The 25,744-nt window shown below is 46.7% G+C and overlaps 1 protein-coding gene across 1 annotated transcript in view; it reads right to left on the reverse strand.

The window, feature by feature from the left end:
• The window catches only part of MOV10L1 (Mov10 like RISC complex RNA helicase 1), a 59,713-nt gene extending 34,504 nt beyond the window's left edge, over positions 1-25,209 (reverse strand). The window contains exons 1-9 of the mRNA XM_038756090.1: positions 25,122-25,209; positions 20,120-20,298; positions 17,047-17,206; positions 15,075-15,187; positions 13,395-13,585; positions 12,002-12,148; positions 8,026-8,264; positions 5,595-5,739; positions 2,576-2,770 (exon numbers count right to left, since the gene is read on the reverse strand). Coding sequence (XP_038612018.1) covers positions 2,576-2,770; positions 5,595-5,739; positions 8,026-8,264; positions 12,002-12,148; positions 13,395-13,585; positions 15,075-15,187; positions 17,047-17,206; positions 20,120-20,298; positions 25,122-25,209 — 1,457 coding nt within the window. The remainder of the gene's footprint in view (positions 1-2,575; positions 2,771-5,594; positions 5,740-8,025; positions 8,265-12,001; positions 12,149-13,394; positions 13,586-15,074; positions 15,188-17,046; positions 17,207-20,119; positions 20,299-25,121) is intronic.
• Positions 25,210-25,744: the final 535 nt, after the last annotated feature.

The following is a 25,744-nucleotide window of genomic DNA, read 5'->3' on the forward strand; positions in this document are numbered from 1 at the left end:
TTTCTTTAACACAAAAGAAAAAATTCATTGCAGATAACAGAGAGGTGTGGGTGACAACGAGAACCCCTTAGGTATGGAATTTTCTTCCATTTGCCATTTACCCATACGGTTTAACTGGGGTTACCCACTTGTCTAATCCATCTGAAGGTCCTTGTGGTCCTGTTTCTTATTCTCCATATGTAAATGGACTACCCACTCCTCAATTCTGCTTTTCTTTTACTGCATTCTGTGGGAGGGAAGGGAAGAAAAAGGAAAGAGAGAGAAAGCAAGAGACAGAAGAAGAAATGCAGGAGAGGAAAAGGAAAAACATACTTTCCCTATATGTGTAGTTCTCTCAGCATCCCAAACCCTAGGGAAGCAGCATGCCCTAATGGAAGAGCTCGGGCCCGGGAGTCAGAGGACCTGGGTTCTAATCCCAGTTCCGCCACTTTCCTGGTCTACGACCTCGGGCAAGTCGCTTAACTTTTCTGTGCCTCAGCTTCATCATCTGCAAAATGGGGTATCAGTACCTGCCCTCTCTCCTACTTTACTCTGTGAACCTCATGTGGGACCTTGTCATCCTATATCTACCCTAGCACTCAGTACGGTCCTTGGAATATAATATGTGCCTTACAAATACCACTATTGTTATTACTAACCCCCTTTATAATAATAAAAATAATAATGGCGTTTATTAAGTGCTTACTTTGTGCGAAGCACTGTTCTAAGCGCTGGGGAGGTTACAAGGTGATCAGGTTGTCTCACCGAGGGCTCACAGTCTTCATCCCCATTTTACAGATGAGGTAACTGAGGCCCAGAGAAGTGAAGTGACTTGCCCAAAGTCACACAGCTAAGTGGGAGAGTCGGAATTTGAACCCATGACCTCCGATTCCAAAGCCCATGCTCTTTTCCACGGAGCCACGCTGCCAACTCAGGAGGCCCTGAGGTTTGTGTGAGTAACTAATCATAATAATGATAATGACAATAATGATGGTATTTGTTAAGCACTTACTATGTACCAGGCACTGTTCTAAGCGCTGGGGTAGATTCAAGATAAACCGGTTGGACATGGCTCCCGTCCCACGTACGGCTCATAGCCTTAATCCCCATTTTACAGATGAGGGAACTGAGGCAGAGAGAAGTGAAGTGACCTGCCCAAAGTTACCCCGCAGACAAGTGGTGGAGCTGGGATGAGAACCCAGGTCCTTCTGACCCCAGGCCTGGGCTCTATCCACTAGGCCACGTCGCTTCTGTGTTGGAAGAGCTGCTACTGTTACTTGGGAACATAGGCCGGATATGGTGAGCCAAGGGCAGCCCGCTTTTCTTTCCAGAGATGGTAGAGCCAGCTAACCGGCTTCCCCAGAGACGGTAGAGCCGCCTCCTCTTCTTCCTCAGAGATGGCAGAGCCAGCTGGCCAGTTTTCCCGGAGATGGTGATGTGAATTTAGCTGTAATTCTATTTGTTTTGACGACTTGACACCTGTCCACATGTTTTGTTTTGTTGTCTGTCTCCCCCTTCTAATAATAATAATGATGGCATTTATTAAGCGCTTACTATGTGCAAAGCACTGTTCTAAGAGCTGGGGAGGTTACAAAGTGATCAGGTTGTCCCACGGTGGGGGCGCACAGTCTTAATCCCCATTTTACAGATGAGGTAACTGAGGCCCAGAGAAGTTAAGTGACTTGCCCAAAGTCACACAGCTGACAACTGGCAGAGCTGGGATTCGAACCCATGACCTCCGACTCCAAAGCCCGGGCTCTTTCCACTGAGCCACGCCGCTTCTAGACTGTGAGCCCGTTGTTGGGTAGGGACCGTCTCTTTATGTTGCTTAGTACAGTGCTCTGCACACGGTAAGCGCTCAATAAATACGACTGAATGAATGAATGAATGAATGGTTGAGCCACCTCCTCTTCTGTCAGAGATGGTAGAGCCAGCTGGCCAGCTTCCCCAGAGAAAAGCAGAACTGAGGAGTGGGTAGTCCATTTAAATATGGAGAAAAAGAAAGAGGATCACAAAGGCCTTTGGATGGATTAGAGGAGAGGGTGATTCCTGTTTAGCCGTATGGGTAAATGGCAAATTGACTGAAGAAAATTCCATGTTCTAAGTGATTCTCACTTTCACCCACACCTCTCCGTTATCTGCAATGACTTTTCTTTCTGTGTTCAAGACATGTTAATGCCACACATTCTTCTTATGTAGTTCCCGATAATAAACGCACATCCTGGGTATCCAGTCAGACGTCTGTCAACTCCATTTATTTATTTATTTATTTTACTTGTACATATCTATTCTATTTATTTTATTTTGTTAGTATTTTTGGTTTTGTTCTCTGTCTCCCCCTTTTAGACTGTGAGCCCACTGTTGGGTAGGGACTGTCTCTATATGTTGCCAATTTGTACTTCCCATTTGCTTAGTACAGTGCTCTGCACATAGTAAGCGCTCAATAAATACGATTGATGATGATGATTGTTCTCTATCAATCAATCAATGGCATTTACCGAGCACTTACTGTGATCAGAGCAACTTTCTTTTCTAGGGGCCCGCTGGAAATCTCATTCGTCGACATCAATGAGCGCCTCTGGGGAAGTGACGGTACCTTTTCTGCGTAGTCACAACCATGGTGGTCTTCGTGGGGATGAGTTCCGGCAGGGGTTTAGCCTTTCTCCAAGAAAAGGTTTCTTTGACGGCTATTAGGGATTCCTCCTCACTTACTACGTTCATTTCAATGAAGCGCCCGATATTGAAGTCGGAAAAACAGAACAAGAGGAGTTCCTTGCAGCGACCCGGATTCCTTGAAGAAGCAAAAAAAAGGGTTAAAAGTTTCTTCTCAAGCACAGAACCACAAATAACTGAGTATGGGTCGCATATATGCCTATCTTTGTAAAGTTTCAGTTAATAGCTAAAGGTCATCCTCAATTTGAAGCCTTACCAATCAATCAATCAATCAATGATATCTACTGAGTGCTTACTATTTGCAGCACGCTGTACTAAGCACTTGGGAGAGTGCAACACAACAAAGTTAGCAGACAAATTCCCTGCCCACAATGAGCTTTCAGTCCGGGGTGGTGGTGGGAGAAAGACATTAATATAAATAATTTATAATATATATTTACAGACACGTGCATATCATATGCTTTATATCACCCGGGATTTCCCACTTAATTGCTTTCAAGACCAAAAAAAGGGGGAAGTTTTTTCCATATGAATCACAAATGTATCAATACCAGAGTAATGAACAACACCTTAGGATCAGCATTTCCAGTACAGGGCATTGTTTGACATGATTGGAGACTTTTCAAAGGCTGAAGGTAAAAATGTTTGGGTAATTAAATTATTTTCCATTGCAAAATTTTTCCTTTAAGTCTTCCGAACAAGACACTACGGTATTTAATTAACTGCAATTTTGATACCAATCCAACCGAAACAGAATTGTAGGAAAGCATATCTGGGGGTTATAAAGAATTTTTGGGGGGGCGAGGGCACAGGAGAGGGAGGGGAGCAGTGTTCCAACTGAAATGACTGTGCAAATGCTAATTTCACTATTTAACCAGCCCTTTTAAGAAAGTCTCTGAAGAGGACTACTGTACTTCTAGACTGTGAGCCCACTGTTGGGTAGGGACCGCCTCTATATGTTGCCAACTTGTACTTCCCAAGCGCTTAGCACAGTGCTCTGCACACAGTAAGTGTTCAATAAATACGATTGAATGAATGAATGAATGATGGGCTTCATCTGACTGAAGTCAATCAATAAATCAATCGTATTTATTGAGCGCTTACTGTGTGCGGAGCACTTCAGTCAGATGAAGCCCATCATTCATTCATTCAATCGTATTTATTGAACACTTACTGTGTGCACAGCACTGTGCTAAGCGCTTGGGAAGTACAAGTTGGCAACATATAGAGGCGGTCCCTACCCAACAGTGGGCTCACAGTCTCAGAAACAATCCCCCCAAATCCCAACTCTAGGCTTTAATAATAATAATAATGACGGCATTTGTTAAGCGCTTACTATGTGCCAAGCACTGTTCTAAACACTGGGTGGGGGGCATTCTAGACTGTGAGCCCACTGTTGCGTAAGGACTGTCTCTATATGTTGCCAACTTGTACTTCCCAAGCGCTTCGAACAGTGCTCTGAACACAGTAAGCGCTCAATAAATACGACTGATTGATTGACTGATTGATACAAGGTAATCAGGTTGTCCCATGTGGGGCTCACGGTCTTAATCCCCATTTTACAGATGAGGTAACTGAGGCCCAGAGACTTGCCCAAAGTCCCACAGCTGACAAGCGGTGGAGCCGGGATTAGAACCCACGACCTCTGACTCCCAAGCACGGGCTCTTTCCACTAAGCCACGTGGCTTTGCTGACTAAGTGCTTAGTACAATGCTCTGCACCCTGTAAGCGCTCGATAAACACCATCGCCTGATGGATGACTTGAGTGAGCTCTTCCTAACGCTGGCTACCAAAGGCTGGCCAGTTCAGACTTTGAATTTTTCAGACTGAGTGGGCTAATTACCAAGTTGGACAAAGAAAGAACACATGAAAACATCCCACCTAGGGTGATAACAGAGGACTCATTCTTTTTCAAATTTGGCAGGAAAGCTATCTTTCATCAGCAGGCTATGGATAACACAGAGTCCGGCTGGCAGGCATCTGAAAAATCTCTGAATGAATAGTCGATTTGGCGAGAACTCATACGGGTTGACTATCAATCAATCAATCGCATTTATTGAGCGCTTACTGTGTGCACAGCACTGTACTAAGTGCTTGGGAAGTACCAGTTGGCAACATATAGAGACGGTCCCTACCCAACAGTGGGTTCACAGTCTAGAAGGGAGAGACAGACAACAAAACAAAACATATTAACAAAATAAAATAAATAGAATAGATATGTACAAGTAAAATATCTCCAGGACTGCTCCGATTCTTGCATAGGGTAGAAATGATACATTTCCAGAGTGTTCGGACTAACTGGGTTAATTTAGTTGAAAAGCAGGGTGGCTTAGTGAAAAGAGCCCAGGCTTTGGAGTCAGTGGTCATGGGTTCAAATCCCAGCTCCGCCAATTGTCAGCTGTGTGACTTTGGGCAAGTCACTTCACTTCTCTGTGCCTCGGTTACCTCATCTGTAAAATGGGGATTGACTGTGAACCCCCTGTGGGACAACCCTGTATCCCCCCGCAGCGCTTAGAACAGTGCTTTGCACATAGTAAGTGCTTAATAAATGCCATCATTATTACCATTATTATTATAGGCAGTCAGAGGTCGTGGGTTCTAATCCCGGCTCTGCCACTTGGCAGCTGTGTGACTCTGCAAGTCACTTAACTTCTCTGTGCCTCAGTTACCTCATCTGTAAAATGGGGATTTAGAAGGTGAGCCCCGCGTGGGACAACCTGATTACCTTGTATCTACCCTAGTGCTTAGAACAGCACTTGGCACAAAGTAAACGCTTAACAAATACTACCGTTATTATTAATTCGTGGCCAATGTGGCCTCTTAGACAATATTTTCAGGACGAAGGCACACTTTCTCTTGCTCGTGCTCTGCGATCGACTGATTCGCGTCGGACTTCAAGCAGGCGCAGAAGAGGTTCAGACGGAAGCCCAAACCGGCCTTACCTGGCGTTGCATCCGAGGAGAACGAAGGTCTTCTTCCCCGGAGGAATGGGGACCGGTCCACTTGGGGCAGCCTCAACAACCTGGTCCTTCGCTCCGTGGTCTTCCGTTGCGTCGATCGCTCCCAATTTCGGTCCACGATGGGGGACTGGTGAAGGGTGATTACTTCTAGGAGCTGAGGCAGATCCTGCACTAAGTTGGGTCAAGGACCACCGAAATCCCGCTGGGGCAAAAGACTACCTCGGCGGCTACTGACTGTCCGACTCGCCAAAAGCTCGATGTTTTGGGGGTGGCGACACAGCCTGGGGTCAGGAGGGCTCCCCGCTTTTTCCAGGGTACGGCTGTGCTTGGTGTCGGGGAGAGGTCTGACCTACTCACTGTGCCGCAACCACAAATCCTCTCACGGTCAGATCATCGCTTTTCCTTCATTCATTCATTCAATCGTATTTATTGAGCGCTTACTGTGTACTAAGAGCACTGTACTAAGCGCTTGGCCATCTTCAACATTCTATTAAAATCCCATCTCCTTCAGAAAGCCTTCCCTAACCTCTCACCTCCCCTCTCTAGTCTCCCTCCCTTCCCATGCATGCATCTGGATCCTTACCTCCTAAGCATCTGAATCCTCAACCCCACAGCACTTATCTCCCTTCATTCAACTGCATTTACTGAGCGCTTTCTGTGTGCAGAGCACTGTAATAAGTGCTCGCAAAAGTACAGCCTGATAGAGAAGCAGCATGGCTTCCCTCCGCACATCTGCCAACCTAGCTCTCTTCCTCCCTTCAAAGCCCTACTGAGAGCTCACCTCCTCCAGGAGGCCTTCCCAGACTGAGCCCCCTCCTTCCTCTCCCCTGCCTCCCCCCCTGCCTTACCTCCTTCCCCTCCCCACAGCACCTGTATATATGTATATATGTTTGTACGGATTTATTACTCTATTTATTTATTTGATTTGTACGTATTTATTCTATTTATTTTATTTTGTTAATATGTTTTGTTTTGTCGTCTGCCTCCCCCTTCTAGACTGTGAGCCCGCTGTTGGGTAGGGACTGTCTCTATATGTTGCCAACTTGTACTTCCCAAGCGCTTAGTACAGTGCTCTGCACACAGTAAGCACTCAATAAATACGATTGATTGATTGATTGACTGGGTAGGGACCGTCTCTATATGTTGCCAACTTGTACTTCCCAAGCGCTTAGTACAGTGCTCTGCACACAGTAAGCGCTCAATAAATACGATTGAATGAATGAATGAATGAACGGCTCAGGGGAAAGAGCACGGGCTTGGGAATCAGAGGTCATGGGTTCTAATCCCAGCTCTGCCACTTATCAGCTGTGTGACCTTGGGCAAGTCACTTAACTTCTCTGGGCCTCAGTTGGAAAATGAGGATTAAGACTGTGAGCCCCATGTGGGACAACCTGATTACCTTGTACCTCCCCCAGCGCTTAGAACAGTGCTTGGCACATAGTAAGCGCTTAATAAATACCAAAATTATTATTATTATTACTCTGCAGCTTCCCCTACCTGTAAATTCTTGAGGTGTCAGTCTCCTCCACTAGACTGCGAGCTCCTTGAGGGCCAGTTTGGGCCTACCAACTGTACTGTACTCTCCCAAGCACCAGTACAGTGCTCTGACCAGAGTAAGTTGTAGCTTTTTTCTTCCTCCTACTCCTGCTGTTTGAGCATAATCTGGGTTGGCCTGTATCCTCTCTTAGTTTAGCAGTTCCAGGACAGGGGCCGGGTCTTCCTTCTACTGTACAGGACTCTCCTTAGTACTGAGTCCCGTGTTCATCAACATGCGTGGAGATGCATTTGTAAGCATGATCTCTCTGGGGACTAGTGGGACTTTCAGTCCCACAGGGCCAACCACACATATGCAAGTTTACTCTCCAAGAATGGTGGGGGAAGAAGCATGCCATTTCACTTTTTCCCATCTCATCCCCAACGCTGAACTTAGCAAGGTGTTTTGGATTCTGTTGAAGCCAGCAGGCTGTAGGTTATACATAATAATAATAATGATGGCATTTGTTAAGCGCTTACTATGTGCAAAGCACTGTTCTAAGCGCTACAGGGGATACAAGGTGATCAGGTTGTCCCACGTGGGGCTCACAGTCGTCACCCCCATTTTACAGATGGGGTAACTGAGGCTCAGAGAATTTAAGTGACTGGCCCAAGGTCACACAGCAGACGTGGTGGAGCTGGGATTCGAACCCATGACCTCTGACTCCAAAGCCCGGGCTCTTTCCACTGAGCCACGCTGCTTCTCTATCAAAGACATCAATCTTTGAGGTCACTCTGACACACAAACACATCCCCCCCACCCCCTGAGCACACACTCCCCTGCAATCTGGGACAGGCGCAAACTTTTTTGGGGTCTTCCAGGAGTGACACTCCTTTTTCAGTCGATTCCACCCCTAATCCGTGACCAACTGGAATGTACCTGTGAGCAATCCTCCGTTTGAGTTTACAGTATTGCAGCCCAGTGATGGGTAGGTGGCATCTCCCGTGAAGACGGTGGCCGAATTCACGCTCCCCTTGGAAAATCTCCCTTTGGGAGGACCCGCAAGTGCTCCTGAAGGAATCTGATTTTTATCGGGCACTTTAAGGTGAAATTGTTTTGTTTTTTCCCAGCCAGCCAGTCTACAGCAGAATAAGTACTGCAGTGCCTGACCCTTATTCCTTTAAAAAAAAGAAAAAAATGAGGTGACTGAAGACCCAGGCCTTCACATTAAAAATCAGATTTAAACACATTGTGACTTTTGGTACACTTATAGTCATACGGAATCAATCAATCAATCAATCGTATTTACTGAGCGCTTACTGTGTGCAGAGCACTGTACTAAGCGCTTGGGAAGTACAAGTTGGCAACATACAGAGACAGCCCCTACCCAACAGTGGGCTCACAGTCTAAAAGGGGGAGACAGAGAACAAAACCAAACATACTAACAAAATAAAATAGATATGTACAAGTAAAATAAATAGAGTAATAAATACGTACAAACATACATACAGGTGCTGTGGGGAAGGGAAGGAGGTAAAATGGCGGGGATGGAGAGGGGGACGAGGAGGAGAGGAAGGAAGGGGCCCCCAGGCAGAGGATACAGGACTTTCATTCATTCATTTATTCATTCAATGGTATTTACTAAGCGTTTATTGTGTGTGGAGCACTGTACTAAGTGCTTGACATTCATGGGAGAGGAAGGGAGGGGAGAGGTGAACTCCACACACCTTCTCTCACCCCCTTGGGACCCAAAGTCTATTCCAGGAGCAAATGGAGCATCGCCTAGGCTGGATTAAGGCTTTGGGAGGCCTGGGGTGTGTAAGATTAGAGGGATCCCCGGTGGGACAGAGGAGAGCAAAAGAGAAGATGGGGGGAGATAGAAGAAGAGGGGGGACAGAAGAGAAGAAAAAGGGGTAAGAGAGAGAGTGGGAAAAGCAGAGGAAGGGGCCTACTGCGTTAGCTGCGTTGATGGGGGCTAGGGCGTCTAACCCAGAAAGGTTCAGCCGAGCTGGGGCTGCCGCAGCTCGGACTGCGACCGGAGGGGTGGGAGGAGAGGACGGGGGAGCAGTAGCTGAGTGAACCAGCCCTGTGGAGCAGCGTGACTCAGTGGAAGGAGCCCGGGCTTGGGAGTCAGAGGTCCTGGGTTCTAATCCCTGCTCCACCGCTTGTCAGCTGTGTGACTTTGGGCAAGTCACTTCTCTGGGCCTCAGTTCCCTCATCTGTAAAACGGGGGTTAAGACTGTGAGCCTCCCGTGGGACAACCTGATCACCTTGTATCCTCCGCAGTGCTTAGAATAGTGCTTTGCACATAGTAAGCGCTTAACAAATGCCATTACTATTATTCGACGGCTCCTGCCTTGACCTGCTACTGAAAGAGACAGAGACAGAGACAGACAGAGAGACAGAGACAGAGAGAGAGAGAGGAAGCGGGGAGCAGCCATTTCAGCTTACATTCAGCTCTAGGGGACCGAGAGGGCTAACTATGGCTGCCAGTCCTAGCCCCCCTAAAACTGGGGGCTCCTGAGGCACCTACCCCCACTTTACCTCCTCTGTAATCTGGAGCCTGAAGCTGCAGGTACTTGGTGATATGCTGCTCGTCAGCCCTAATAATGGCATTTATTAAGCGCTCATTATGTGCAAAGCACTGTTCTAAGCACTGGGGAGGATACAAGTTGATCAGGTTGTCCCACGGGGGGGCTCACAGTTTTAATCCCCATTTTAGAGATGAGGTAACTGAGGCACAGGGAAGTTAAGTGACTTGCCCAGAATCACACAGCTGACAAGCGGCGGAGCAGGGATTTGAACCCATGACCTCGGACTCCAAAGCCTGGGCTCTTTCCACTGAGCCAGGCTGCTTCTCTACTCACTCTTCTGTTGCAATCCAGGCCCTGGGGGCATATCGCTGGTGGAGGGGGTGGTGGGGCCCTGCCCAAGCTCGACTCGATTTCAAATAATGGTCCCCACTGCCCTCCGGCAAAGTCCATCTGACAGTCTGACACTGGGGAAAACCGGGGCCGCTTTTCCTGCCAGGGACGATTCACGTGGGGCCTGAACGGTAAAATATCACCTTTTTGATTACTCCTTTTCATCCAGGTCCTTTCCTGCTAGGACTCATTTTATTTGCTGCCCTTCCCCGCGAGACTGGGCATCCCTAATCTACATCCTCAAGACTGTCAGCTTGTTGGGGGCAGGGAACATAGCTACCAGCTCTGCTCTATCGTACAGCGTGGCTTAGTGGTTAGAACTGGGGCCCGGGAGTCAGAAGGCGCTGGGGTCTAACCCCAGCTCCACCACTTCTCTCCTGTGTGACCGCAGGCAGGTCACTTAACTTCTCTGTGCCGCGGTTACCTCATCTGTAAAATGAGGATTGAGACGGTGAGCCCCACGGTGGACAACCTGATTACCTTGCATTTACCCCAGCGCTGAGAACAGTGCTCGGCACACAGTAAGTGCTTAGCAAATACCATAATTATTGTCCCTCCCGGGAGCACTTCTGGTCCCCCCGGGGCCCACCCCCTTCTCGCCCCCCAAAACCTGGCTGAGGGACAATAATCATAATAATGGCATTTATTAAGCGCTTGCTATGCGCAAAGCACCGTTCTAAGCGCTGGGGAGGTTACAAGGTCTTAGGAGGCCTTCCCAGACTGAGCCGCCTCCTTCCTCTCCCCATAGCACCTGTATATATGTATATATGGCTGTTTTTATTACTCTATTTTATTTGTACATATTTATTCTATTTATTTTATTTTGTTAATATGTTTTGTTTTGTTGTCTGTCTCCCCCTTCTAGACTGTGAGCCCGCTGTTGGGTAGGAATCGTCTCTGTATGTTGTCAACTTGTACTTCCCAAGCGCTTAGTACAGTGCTCTGCACACAGTAAGCGCTCAATAAATACGACTGAATGAATGAATGAATGATTATTATTATTACCTCATCTGTAAAATGGGGACTGAGACTGGGAGCCCAATGTGGGACAGGGACTGTGTCCAACCCCACTGTTTTGTATCTACCCCAGTGCTTAGTGCAGTGCCTGGCACATAGTAAGCGCTTAATAGAGAAGCAGCATGGCTAGAGAAGCAGCATGGCTCAGAGGAAAGAGCACGGGCTTAGGTGTCAGAAGGTCACGAGTTCTAATCCCAGCTCTGCCATTTGTCTGCTGTGTGGCCTTCGGCAAGTCCTGTATCTATGTATATATGTTTGTACGTATTTATTACTCTATTTATTTATTTATTTTACTTGTACATATTTATTCTGTTTATTTTATTTTGTTAGTATGTTTTGTTCTCTGTCTCCCCCTTCTAGTCTGTGAGCCCACTGTTGGGTAGGGACCGTCTCTATATGTTGCCAACTTGTACTTCCCAAGAGCTTAGTACAGTGCTCTGCACACAGTAAGCGCTCAATAAATACGATTGAATGAATGAATGAATGAAGTCACTTAATTTAGCTGGGCCTCAATTTCCTCATCTGTAAAATGGGGAATTGAGAATGTGAGCCCCACACGGGAGAGGAACTGTGTCCAGCCCGATTTGCCTGTATCCACCCCAGTGCTTAAAACACTGCCTGGCACAGAGTAAGCGCTTCACAAAAACCATTATTATTATTATTACTATTATTATTATTAATATAAGTGCCTAAAAAAATGGGCTACTGCTATAAGGGCAATGGAATAAGGGAAGGAGCTGACAGCAAGGAAACAGAGAAGGAAAAGCAGAAGGGGGATGAGAGGAAGATAATCCGAGATTAGGCAGTGAGGGAACCCCAAAATTAAACAATCCAAGAGTTGGACCCTCACCCGTTTGACCAACTGAGGGTTTCTTATTGTACTGTCCTCGTCCAAGCGCTTAGTCCAGTGCGCTGCACACAGTAAGCACTCAAGAAATACCACTGATCAACCGAGCTAGAAAGAGAAAACTTACTCTATCCAGATGACAATATTTTTACTCTCCCCTTGTTTGAGCGTTCCGAAATTTGTCATCTTTGACACTTCGAGTCCTCCTTTGTTGCTCAAAAGAAGGGCTTCAAATGATTCATCTACACCCATGTCACGGCCGGCCATGGGCTGTCTGGGGAGAAGAGTGACAACACGGGTAACTCATTCATCCGAATGAATCCATCACACACTTTACCATCTCTGCCAGGCATTATCTGGAGGGTTTTCCGCCCACTTCCTTCAACTCCCAGCACCCCGGGCATATAAAGACCAAACACAATAGTGTAAGGCTCACGTTCTGGGTGACGTGGTTTGAAAAAAAGGCAAAACCAGATGAAGCCCTTTAAACTAGACCAAACTAATGGACAGAGCACGGGCCCGGGAATCGGAAGGACCTGGTTCTAATCCCAGCTCTGCCACTGGCCTGCTGTGTGACCCTGGGCAAGTCGCTTCACTTCTCTGTGGCTTCGTTACCTTATCTGTAAAATGAGGATTAAGACTGGGAGCCCCATGTGGGAGACAGATTGGGTCCAACCTGATTAGCTTGTATCTACTCCAGCGCTTAGAACAGTGCTTGACTCAGACCGTGAGCCCGTTGTTGGGTAGGAACAGTCTCTATATGCTCCCGATTTGTAATAATAATAATAATGATGGCACTTATTAAGTGCTTAGTATGTGCAAAGCACTGTTCTTGTATTTTTACTTCCCAATTGCTTAGTACAGTGCTCTGCACACAGTATGCGCTGAATAAATATGACTGACTGAATGAATAAATAGTAGCGCTTAACAAATACCATCATCATCATCATCCAACTAGCCTAAGAGGCTTGGTAGCCGAAGGAGGTGACAGTCCCCCCAAACAAGCTCCCTGTAAAATGGGGATTATTATTATTACTACTACTACAACTAGTAATAATAACTGTGGTATTTGTTAAGCGCTATGTGCCAAGCGCTTAGTACAGTGTTCTGCACACAGTAAGTGCTCAATAAATACTACTGAATGAATGAATGCCAAGCACTGTTCTAAACACTGGGATAGATACAGGATCACCATGGCTCTCATTATAAGAAGGAGGAAGAAAGGGAACTGAATCCCCATTTTACAGATAAGGGAACTGAGGCAAGGAGAAATTAAGTGAATGTGAGCTCTGTGTGGGACACGGACTGTGTCCAAACTTTTAAGCTTATATCTACCCCAGCGCTTAGCATGGTGCCTGGAATATAGTAAGCACTTAACTACTATTAAAATAAAAACAAGAACTCGTCTGACAACTAGCCACACTCCAGTGTTTGAGAAGGATTATTTAAGGCTAAAACAATTCTTTGAACTTTGTCTTAGAGATGCTGCTGCTGGAAGGTGAATGTTAATTGCTCATTACCCTTTGTTTTCTGCTGGGGTCATACACAGTGCTCTCCAAATGTAGCATGACTGATTACTCTCAACTACCACCACGTTGACCAGATCAGATCGGCGAGGTCTGTATCCATCTGGCAGCTTCAATGAGTCCAATGTGAAAAATATGCTATCGTCAACCACCCCATTTCGTCCACACACACTGGTTACGCACACCTGTGGTTGTTACAGGAAAAAAACAGATCCGATCAGAACCGTTATACCAAAACCGAGCACAACAGGGGTACATTACCTTGGCCTCGGCATCTTAATTCTCTGCAGAGTATGCTTGGGTTTTTTTTCAACTCCACCCAAGAAACCGAGCCTGATTTCCATTCCCCGGTTTCAGCATCCGAAAATGCTGAAATCTTCCCCCGACTCTGAACATTTAAGAACTGACTTTTACATGCAATTATCAATCGTGCCATGTTGAAAGAGTTCCTGAACTAAAGCCTTCGATCTTCTCTAGATGGCCAAGAGAAAGAATAAGCGGGATGTACCTCAAAGAGATTGAGTTCCCTTTCTTAAATTTCCAATTTGCTTTCTCAGGTGTGAACAGAACACTCGGGGCGGTGACACCTTATCCACGTGGAAAAGCCAGCTGGGGTGATATTCCATTCCCCACAGCTGATGATTTGTTTTGGGGGGGGACTGGACCTGTAGCTGAATTTACCCTTTGTTATCCCGATCCTCTCTGAGCCTCACCTGGAAAAGAGCCGCCCCAGACAGTAGCTGTTGGGGCCCCCTCCTCTCCTCCATTCTCCCCACAGGTCCCTCCCAGCAAATTGCTCGGCAGAAGGGGTGGGAGATAATGACTCTTCCCCACTTCAAAGCCTTATTGAAGGCCCATCTCCTCCAAGATGCCTTCCCTGACTAAGCCCCCCTTTCCTCTTCTCCCACTCCCTTCTGCATTGCCCTGACTTGCTCCTTTTTTTCACTGCCCCCTTCTCCACAGCACTTAATGTACATATCTGTCTTCCTCTCTAGACCATAAGATTATTGTGGACAGGGAATGGGTCTGCTTGTTATACTGTACTCTCCCAAGCACACAGGACAGTAAGGACTCAATAAATACACTGACTGCCTCCCAAATGAGCAGAATGTTGACAGAGTGGCTTCTCAAAAGTCAGTCTAAAGAGTCAAAGAACTGAGAAGTGCTTGACGAGCCAAAGGCCAGATAATCATGCCGGCAGGTTTTGAATCCCTATTTTACAGTTAATGAAACTGAGGGACAGAGAACTGAAGTGACTTCCCCACGGTCACACAGCAAGCCACTGAGAAGCAGGATGACCTGGGGGATAGAACAATGGGCCAAGGAGTTGGAAAGACCTGGGTTCTAATCCCAGCTCTGCCATTTGTCTGCTGTGTGACCTTGGGTAAGTCACTTCACTTCTCTGGGCCTGTCACCTCATCTATTAAGTGGGGACGAAGACTATGCATCCCCTATAGGACATGGAGACTGGGTTTGGCATGATTACCTTGTATCTTGTATGTGCCAGCGCTTAGAACAGTGCTTGGCACAGAGTAAGTGCTTAACAAATACCATCATTATTATTATTATTATCTACCTCAGCGCTCAGTACAGTGCCTAGCACATTGTAAACACTTAACAAACACTATTAAAAAAACCAAAACACATATTTAGTGTGACATGTGAAAGAACTACCATGTCTATCCTTTTATATCTCAGTGGCTTCACAGAGACCGCCTCACTGCTCCATGTAGCTGGATTAATGAAATAGTCCGCCTCCACCCAGTCACCTTTATAAGGCTGGAAACCTGAAAAGAAAACAAACCGAAGACAATTTATATTTACGACCCACAGAATTTGTGACTTGCAGGATAATTCCACTATACCTGACATCCTTTGGGAAATTTTGACAAGACGATCTACAGAGAGATGTAAATATGCCTGGTCATTAGGACAACAGAAAAAAGAGAGAGTCAACGTTCCCTGACTCTGGTTATTGGACAGAAATGTCTACATGCATGCCCAATTCTTTAATGAGCATTAAAGAATAACATAAAAGGTGTTATTTTTATCCAAATCCCAGCAGATGATGTGCGGGTAACATTCAGTGTACATGAAATTTCAGTCTCTGATGATACCGTCATGGGTTCGAGATGGAACTTATTATTCATCCATTCATATTTACTGAGCGCTTACATTGTGCAGAGCACTGTACTAAGTGCTTGGAAAGTACAATTCAGCAATCAAGAGAGACAATCCCTGCCCACAATAGGCTTACAGTCTGGGGCAGGGGGAGACAGATATCAAAATGAGTAAACAGGCATCGATATAAACAGAATTATGGATATATACATAAGTGCTGTGGGGCGGGGAGAGGGAGCTGTGAGCCCACTTTTAGACTGTAAGCCCACTTTTAGACTGTGAGCCCACTCTTTTTAGACTGTGAGCCCACTGTTGGGTAGGGACTGTCTCTTTATGTTGCCAAATTGTACTTCCCAAGTGCTTAGTACAGTGCTCTGCACACAGTAAGCGCTCAATAAATACAATTGATGATGATGAGGGAAGAGCAAAGGGAGCGAGTTGAGGTGATGCGGAAGGGAGGGGAAGCTGAGGGAAAGGGTTTTGAGCTTACAATGTCAGTCAGTCAGTCAATCCTATTTATTGAGCGCTTACTGTGTGCAGAGCACTGTATTAAGCACTGGGGATAGTACAATACAACAATAAACAGACACATTCCCTGCCCTCAACAAGCTTACAGACTAGAGGGGGAGATAGACATTAATAAAAATAAATAAATGACAGAAATGGACATTAGTGTGGTGGCGATGAATAAAGGCAGCAAGTCAGGGCAATGCAGAATGGAGTGGGAGAAGAGGAAAGGAGGGCTTAGTCAGGGAAGGCCTCTTGGAGGAGATGGGCTGTTGAGAAGCAGCACAGCTCAGTGGAAAGAGCACGGGCTTTGGAGTCAGAGGTCATGGGTTCGAATCCCAACTCCACCACGTCTGCTGTGTGACCTTGGGCAAGTCACTTAGCTTCTCTGAGCCTCAGTTACCTCATCTGTAAAATGGGGATGAAGACTGTGAGCCCCACGTGGGACAACTTGATCACCTTGTAACCTCCCCCCAGCGCTTAGAACAGTGCTCTGCACATAGTAAGCGCTTAATAAATGCCATTATAATAACAATAATAATAATAAGGTTGTGAAGGCGGGGGAGAGTCATTGTTCCTTGGCTCTCTTCGAAAGAGCAGAAGTGCCCATTGTTCAGAAAGTTCGCAACGCTAGGTTCAGGTTTCAATTACACTGTCAGGATTTCCGTGGCCCACAGAGTTCACCCGTTACCCCGACAAGGGCGCAAAGGTAATTAGCCACGATTAACCAGAAGCACCTAATAAATGAATAAACCAGATTATGACAGAGTGACTTAAAACTCTCTCCTCTAGCGGTTCCAGTCCCAAACACGATGTACTAAACACTGCGGGAACGGCTCCAACTCTCACCCCCAGCCAATGAGGGGCTCCGTGCCTTGGTTTGGTCTGCAACTTGTGAGCCGTGCCTTACTTTAATTTTTCTCGCTGACGCTTCTAACTTCATTAAAATATAAATGAGGCACCCAGCTATTTTAAAACAGGCAAGACACAGTTTGCTTTCCAAGAAAGTTAACCTTACCTTCACAAACATCCTCCAGGGAGAACAAGGTCGCCTGATTAATATACCCTCCGGTCTCCGAAACAGATGTAACAGTGCCAAGCAAACTCTTAGTAACAGAATTTGGACGTTCGAAATAACTTTTCTTGTTATCTGCCCATTTATCAGAGGCTGACTCTACCTACAAGGCAAAAATACGGAGGGCCTATAATTTGAGACGCATCATTTCATTTCTTTCATCTGAAAAACCATGTGCTCGGCTTCTCAGTGGAAAATAGGTCTGCCAAGCAAACTTTAACAGAGCAGCAACTATGCAGATGACCCCAAATTCTTTACTCTCACGTGAGAGCTGGCCCTGGTGATAGAAAAAGGAGTGCTTTCAACAGAAAAGAAACCCAAAACCACCCAGAGAAAACAGAGGGCTCCACACACGGCCGGAGCGAAAAAAGAAAAAGTGATTTAAAACCACATTTTTCCAGGCACGGTTTTCATTTAATGATGCCATCCTTGTGCAGTTTCTCTAACACTCGAGTCAAATAAAACCAACCCTGGAATAACTAGTTCTAGACTGTGAGCTCGTTGTGGGCAGGGAATGTGTTTGTTTTATTCTTATATTGTACACTCCCAAGCACTTAGTACACTGCTTTGCACACAATAAGCGCTCAATAAATACAACTGAATGAATGAACTGGTTTGAGGGCGATCCAGCCTCCCTGCTTCTTGTCCTCCTTGTCCCTCATAATAATAATACACTGTGAGTCCACTGTTGGGTAGGGACCGTCTCTATATGTTGCCAACTCGTACTTCCCAAGCGCTTAGTACAGTGCTCTGCACACAGTAAGTGCTCAATAAATACGAATGAATGAATGAATAATAATAATTATGGTATTTGCTAAGCGCATACTATGTGCCAAGCACTGTTCTAAGCACGGGGGTAGAAACAAGATAATCAGGTTGGACATAGTCCCTGTCCCACATAGGGTTCCAGCGTGGCTCAGGGGAAAGAGCACGGGCTTGGGAGTCAGAGGTCATGGGTTCGAATCTGCCACTTGTCAGCTGTGTGACTTTGGGCAAGTCACTTCACTTCTCTGTCTCTCAGTTACCTCACCTGGAAAATGGGGATTAAGACTGTGAGCCCCACGTAGGGCAACCTGATTACCTTGTATCCCCCCAGCGCTTAGAACAGTGTAAGCACTTAACAAATACCATCATTATTATTATTTTCCAGGTGAGGGAGCTGAGGCCCAGAGAAGTAAAGTGACTTGCCCAAGGTCACATTGCAGAAAAGTGACAAGAGATGGGATCAGGACCTATGACCTTCTGACTCCCAAGCCTGGGCTCTAGTCACTGGGTCACACTGCTTCCCTATAACCAGTCTTTGGTCCCGTTACCTCGGTGTAAGGACTGACACCTGAGCATGGGCAGAACGAGGACAGAAAATTCGTCACCAATCTGATTTTAGGACTCATCAGCCCAAAACATTAGTGGGCAGAATCCTGCTGCCTGGTGGACTTTTCCTAGTTCCAACTGCCAGTATGGGGGTGGTACTGTGATGGTGGGGGCAGTGGGGAAGAGAGCACCCAGCAGGATGTCACAGTGGCTGGGAGTCAGGAGGTCATGGGTTCTAATCCCGGCTCCACCACTCGTCTGCTGTGGGACCTTGGGCAAGCTACTTTGCTTCTCTGGGCCCCAGTTACCTCATCTGTAAATTGGGGATTGAGACTGTAAGACCCACATGGGACACAGACTGTGTCCAACATAATAATAATAATAACAAAGGCATTTATTATGTGCAGAAACTGTTCTAAGCGCTGGGGAGGTTACAAGGTGATCAGGTTGTCCCACAGGGGCTCACAGTCTTAATCCCCATTTTACAGATGAGGTAACTGAGGCACAGAGAAGTTAAGTAACTTGCTCAAAGTCACACAGCTGACAATTGGCAGAGTCGGGATTCGAACCCATGACTCCCGACTCCAAAGCCCGGGCTCTTTCCACTGAGCCATGCTGCTTCTCTGACATGATTTGCTTGTGTCCACCCCAGTGCTAAGTACAGTACCTGGCACAAAGAAAGCACTTAAATACCATCATTTTCCAGAATTCTTCCCCTCACCATGAGCCCCTGTTCAACAGGCCACCACCCTAACTTTTGATTTTTAATTCTGTCAGCTGCTGCTTCAGGGAATAGGCTGGAGGAATGATCCCCGCCCTGACTGTCTGATTTTCTGCCCCTTCCACTTGAGTGGAGAAGGGATGGCTCTTTTATGAGAAGCAGCATGGCGTAGTGGATAGTTCAAGGGCCTGGGAGTTAGAAGGTCATGGGTTCTAATCCTGCCACTTCCACTTGTCTGCAAGTCGCTTCACTTCCCTGAGGCTCAGTTACCTTATCTGTAAAATGGGGATTGGGACCGTAAGCTCCACGTGGGACAGGGACTGTGTCCAATGCGATTTGCTCGTACCCAACCCCAGTGCTTAGAACAGTGGTAAACGCTTAACAAATACCATAATTATTATTATTTTTTGCCATCAAGGGACGATTTTGGATACCTCCTCTCCCTGCTTTTTAGACTGGGGGGCCCCTGGTGGGCCAGGAACTGTGTCCCACCTGATTATCCATATCAACCCCAGTGCTTAGCACAATGTTTTGTCACTGGGGAAGCACTTATGATGATGAGCCCTTGTGGGTCCACCTCGATCTCTTCCTGGCTCCCCAAGGAGAAGATAATAATAATAATGGCATTTATTAAGCGCTTACTACGTGCAAAGCACCGTTCTAAGCGCTGTGGAGGTTACAAGGTGATCAGGTTGTCCCACATGGGACTCACAGTCTTCATCTCCATTTTACAGATGAGGTGACTGAGGCACAGAGAAGTTAAGTGACTTGCCCAAAGTCACACAGCTGACAAGTGGCGGAGCTGGGATGAGATGAGAGGAGCACTAGGATGAGGAAGCCAGGTCATGGGAGGCTGGGAAAACATTCATTATTCTCCCTGGGAAAGGGGGAGAGAGGACGGGAAAAGAGGGAGGGATGCCTGAAATGGGTTGGGGCTGGGGGGAAAACAGGAAGAATTAGTTTTTAAGCTAAATCAAATCTTACCCTCACAGCCTTTAATCCATTAGAAGTTCGATCCTCTTCGACAATGGCAGTAACTTCCTGGCCAACATTCAGTGGTCCATTACTAGTCACTACATCCCAAGTGAAGTAGATCATATCATCAATCATGCCATAGTCACTGCAATATCTGGTCACTACGCCATGAATGGTTTTTAAATTATCTATACGGTGGAAGGGGAAAAAAAATTTGGTAAAGTAAGGGCTAAAACATGACTTGGGTAAAAGTGGAAAAATTCCTTACCCAGATCTTGGGCCACATCTATATTCATTCATTCATTCATTCAATCATCATCATCAATCGTATTTATTGAGCGCTTACTGTGTGCAGAGCACTGTACTAAGCACTTGGGAAGTACAAGTTGGCAACATATAGAGACGGTCCCTACCCAACAGTGGGCTCACAGTTTAGAAGGGGGAGACAGACAACAAAACAAAACATATTAACAAAATAAAATTAATAGAATAAGTATGTACAAATAAAATAGAGTAATAAATATGTACAAACATATATACATATATACAGGTGCTGTGGGAAGGAGGTAGAGCGGGGCGGGGGGGGATGCGGAGGGGGAGGAGACCCATAATTCAAGCTAAGCATTCAGGGAAGTGCAAGAACTCTCATCTTAGGACTGCTGAAGATTTAATAATAATTGTTAAGTGCTTACTATGTGCCAGGAACTGTACTGAGGTGGATCCAAGCAAATCAAGGTGGACCCAATCCCTATCCCACGTGGGACTCAGTCTCAATTCCCATTTTACAGGTGAGGTAACTGAGGCCCAGAGAAGTAAAGCGACTTGCCCAAGGTTGCCTAGCAGACAAGTGGTAGAGACAGGATTAAAACCCATGACCTCTGACTCTCAGGACTGCACACTCTCCACTACACCATGCTGCTTCCCTAAACCTCCTTGGTAGCCCAAATTCCCTTTGGACTGCCAAGCTCAGCATGATTTCTGCAGTTATCTGTCTGTGGCCCCCAAACTCTACTTAAACTCTTCCCCTAGTTTTGATATTCCCGGGTCGATTTTCGTTGCAAGTTTAAGTGGTGGGAGCTTTTGATCTAAGTCTACTTAGGTCTGAAAGATTTTGGTCCCAAAGAGAATCTGAACTGGAAAAATCAGGGCTCCTTGCCTGTTTCCTTCGGCCCAGGAATTTACTAACCCAGCAAAGAAGGCAGGCTTCCAAGCACAAAGTAACCACTCAATAAATACAATTGAATGAATGAATGAATTTATTAGGCACTTACTGTGTGCAGAGCAATGTACTGAGGGTTGGTTAGAGTGCAATGGAATTAGTAGACGCAACCCCTATCCTCAAGGAAATTACAATTTAGTACAAGAGGTGGACACTAATAATTTACCCATAGGAGGACGAAGGAAAAGGGGTTACATACTTGAGTTAGTGCTTAAGTAATGAGGAATTTACGGTTTATGCAAGAGTGCTATGGGAAGTTGTGAATATAAAACGTGTAGTTACTACAAAAGAGCTGAAAACGCATAGAGGGGTGGAAGTGAGGGCATACATTGTGGGGAGAATAGAAATGAGTTACTAGACTGTAAAATCTTTAAAGGCAAGGCTTATGTCTCCTAACTCTGTTGGATTCTCCCAGGAGAATAGTACAGTGATCTGCACAGAGTAAGCACACAATACAACTGATTGAGTAAGCCCTTCTCAAAATGTGATTTCAGAAGTGGCTCGACAATGGAGAGATCTGTAGTTCGTTGAATTTGAAGGGGGAGTTTGAGGAAGCAAGAGTTCGGTGGTGGAAGACACCAAGAGTACAAGCTGGTGTGTAATGGGAAAAGTGAGCAGGTGAGTAAGAAAGAGAGAGGTGACTATGTGCTTTAAAGTCAACAGCCAGGAGCTTCTCCTTGATACTGAGAAGAATGGTCAACCTGACCTCCTTTTTGGATTGTGAGCCCCGTATGGAACAGGGACTTAGTCTGATCCGAATATAGTACTTGACACATAGTAACTACTTAACAAATACCACAATTATTATTAGTATTTTATTATGTTGACAGGTAGGGAGACACGTACAAAATGTTTTTCATAAATGATCTGGAAGCAGAGGGAAGTGTGATCTGGAGAGGAGTGAGGCTTATCTTACGCTTTGCCATTTCCTCTACCTCTATTTTAATGTCTGTCTCCTCTTCTTCAATAATAATGATGGCATTTATTAAGCGCTTACTATGTGCAAAGCACTGTTCTAAGCGCTGGGGAGGTTACAAGGTGATTAGGTTGTCCCGGGGGGACTCACAGTTTTAATCCCCATTTTACAGATGAGGTAACTGAGGCCCAGAGAAGTTAAGTGACTTGCCCAAAGTCACACAGCTGACAACTGGCGGAGCCGGGATTTGAACCCATGACCTCGGACTCCAATGCCCGTGCTTTTTCCACTGAGCCATGCTGCTTCTCCATAAATGTAAGCTTCTTGTGGACGGGGTTAATATGCCTATTAACTCTACTGTTTTGTACTTCCCTAAGGCCCTAGTTCAGTGCTCTGCACACAGTAAATACTCCATAAGTATCATTAACTGATTCTCCTCAAAGAGAACTTCAGCAACTAAGCTCTCAATTCCTCTTCTCCCATTTCTTTCTGTGCACCCTTTATTCACCCTTCCCTCTGCCCCACAGCACTTATATCCATACCTTATTTATCAATATTATCATCTGTATCCCCCTTTAGACCATAAACTCCTTGTGGGCAGGGAATAGAGAAGCAGCGTGGCTCAGTGGAATGAGCCCGGGCTTTGGAGTCAGAGGTTATGGGCTCAAACCCCGGCTCCGCCATTTGTCAGCTGTGTGACTTTGGGCAAGTCACTTCACTTCTCTGGGCCTCAGTTACCTCATCTGTAAAATGGGGATTAAGACTGTGAGCCCCCCATGGGACAACCTGATCACCCTGTAACCTCTCCAGCGCTTAGAACAGTGCTTTGCAAATAGTAAGCGCTTAATAAATGCCACTATTATTATCATTATTATTATTATTATTCACTGAATCATAATCCTTGGGTGATCACTGTGTACAAAGCACTGTACTAAACACTTGGGAGAGTACAATATAACACACACACACATTCCCTGCTCACAACCAGCTTACTTGTATTGTACTCTCCCGTGCACTTGAGACAGGGCTCTGCAAACAGTAAACAATAAATATGATTAATTGACTGAAGTTGGAGGTAGGGAGATGGGCAGGGAGGCCAAGACAGGGATGAAGGTGAGATGTGTGAGGCCCACTGTTGGGTAGGGATTGTCTCCATTTGTTGCCGAATTGTAGTTTCCAAGCGCTCAGCACAGTGTTCTGCATACAGTTAGCACTCAATAAATATGACTGAATGAGTGTTCCAGCTTAGTGGCTAGAGCACAGGCCTGGGAGTCGGAAGGTCATGAGTTCTAATCCTGTCGCTGCCACTTGTTGTGTGGCCTTGGGCAATCCTTTCCCTTCTCTGGGCCTCAGTTTCCCTCATCTGTAAAATGGGGATGGAGACTGTGAGCCCCACCTGGTAATAATAATAATGTTGGTATTTGTTCAGTGCTTACTATGTGCTTTACTTCTATTTATTCTGATGACATGACACCTGTCCATACGTTTTGGTTTGTTGTCTGTCTCCCCCTTCTAGACTGGGAGCCCGTTGTTGGGTAGGGACCGTCTCTATACGTTGCCAACTTGTACTTCCCAAGCGCTTAGTACGGTGCTTTGCACACAGTAAGCGCTCAATAAATACGATTGAATGCCAAGCACTGTTCTAAGCGCCGGCATAGATACAAGGTCATCAGGTTGTCCCACGTGGGACTCACTACCTCCTTCCCCTCCCCACAGCACCTATATGTGTTTGTACAGATTTATTACTCTATTTTTTACTTGTACATATTTACTATTCTATTTATTTTATTTTGTTAATATGTTTTGTTTTGTTGTCCGTCTCCCCCTTCTAGACTGTGAGCCCGCTGTTGGGTACGGACCGTCCCTATATGTTGCCAACTTGTACTTACCAAGCGCTTAATACAGTGCTCTGCACACAGTAAGCGCTCAATAAATACGATTGAATGAATGAGGTAGTAAGCAGCGTGGCCTAGTTGAAAGAGCCCGGGCTTGGGAGTCAGAGGTCCTGGGTTCAAATCCAGACTCCACTAAGTGTCAGCTGTGTGACTTTGGGCAAGTCACTTCACTTCTCTGTGCCTCAGTTATCTCATCTGTCAAATGGGGATTAAGACTGTGAGCCCCACGTGGGACAACCTGATCACCTTGTATCCTCCCCAGCGCTTAGAACAGTGCTTGGCACATAGTAAACACTAAACAAATGCCACGGCTCAGTGGAAAGAGCCCGGGCTTTGGAGTCAGAGGTCACGGGTTCAAATCCTGGCTCGGCCAATTGTCAGCTGTGTGACTTTGGGCAAGTCACTTCACTGGGCCTCAGTTACCTCATCTGTAAAATGGGGCTTGGGACTGTGAGCCCCAGGTGGGGCAACCTGATCACCTTGTACCTCCCCAGCACTTAGAACAGTGCTCTGCACATAGTAAGTGCTTAATAAATGCCATCATCATTATTATTATTAAACAAATGCCATGGCTCAGTGGAAAGAGCCTGGGCTTTGGAGTCAGAGGTCACGGGTTCAAATCCCGGCTCGGCCAATTGTCAGCCGTGTGACTTTGGGCAAGTCACTTCTCTGGGCCTCAGTTACCTCCTCTGTAAAATGGGGATTGAGACTGTGAGCCCCACGTGGGACAACCTGATGACCCTGTATCCTCCCCAGCACTTACAGCAGTGCTTGGCACATAGTAAGCGCCAAACAAATGCCATCCTGATTATGATTACGTTCCAGGAGGTTGGCCAAGGCGCGGGGAAAGATGGAGACGCTTCCGCCCCCGTCTGCCCACAGGCCCCAAACGGTCGGGCGAGGCCTACACTACACAGGGCGACTGGAGGCCATTTCTGAGGCGGACTTGGCATGGAGGGGCGGCGAGGGCGGCCCTCGTACCTTTGGAGGGCGGCTCCTCCGGCGTTTCGCCCGGGGCATCCGCCTTCCTCCAGAAAAAGCCAAGCGTCTTCCTCAGGAGCCTCAACATGGCCGCCAGGCGTGAAGGAGGGAGAGCGGGCGGGCGCGCGCGCGAGCACCTCCTTCCCCCTCACGGGCCACGCTCGTTCGCGTGCGCGCGCGCCTTTGTGATTGGAGGAGCGCCCGCCGTTCTCCCGCCTCCCCCGCCGCTCGACCAATAGGAGAAGCCCGGGCTGCTTCCCCCCCCCACCTCGAGCCCGTGCGGAGGCGACTGGGCGACCCCGCGCATGCGCGGCGGGCTTCTCCTCAAGGAGGGCGCGGGAAGGTTCTTCTCAGGGCAACACTTCTGCCTGAAAAAATGGCTGACGCCCTACGGGGCCTTCGCGCCCTTGCACTGGCATTTACATCCTTGCCCCCACAACACACTAATAATAATAATTGTGGCATTTGTTAAGCAACTACAATGTACCAGGTGCTGTATAACACCTGGTATTTGTTAAGCACTTACAATGAGTGCTTCTCCTCAGGGCAACACTTCTGCCTGAAAAAATGGCTGACGCTCTGTGGGGCCTTCGCGCCCTTGCACTGGCATTTACACCCTTGCC

The sequence above is a fragment of the Tachyglossus aculeatus genome, chromosome 14 (genome assembly GCF_015852505.1).
Source record: "Tachyglossus aculeatus isolate mTacAcu1 chromosome 14, mTacAcu1.pri, whole genome shotgun sequence".
Taxonomy (NCBI): Eukaryota; Metazoa; Chordata; class Mammalia; order Monotremata; family Tachyglossidae; genus Tachyglossus; species Tachyglossus aculeatus.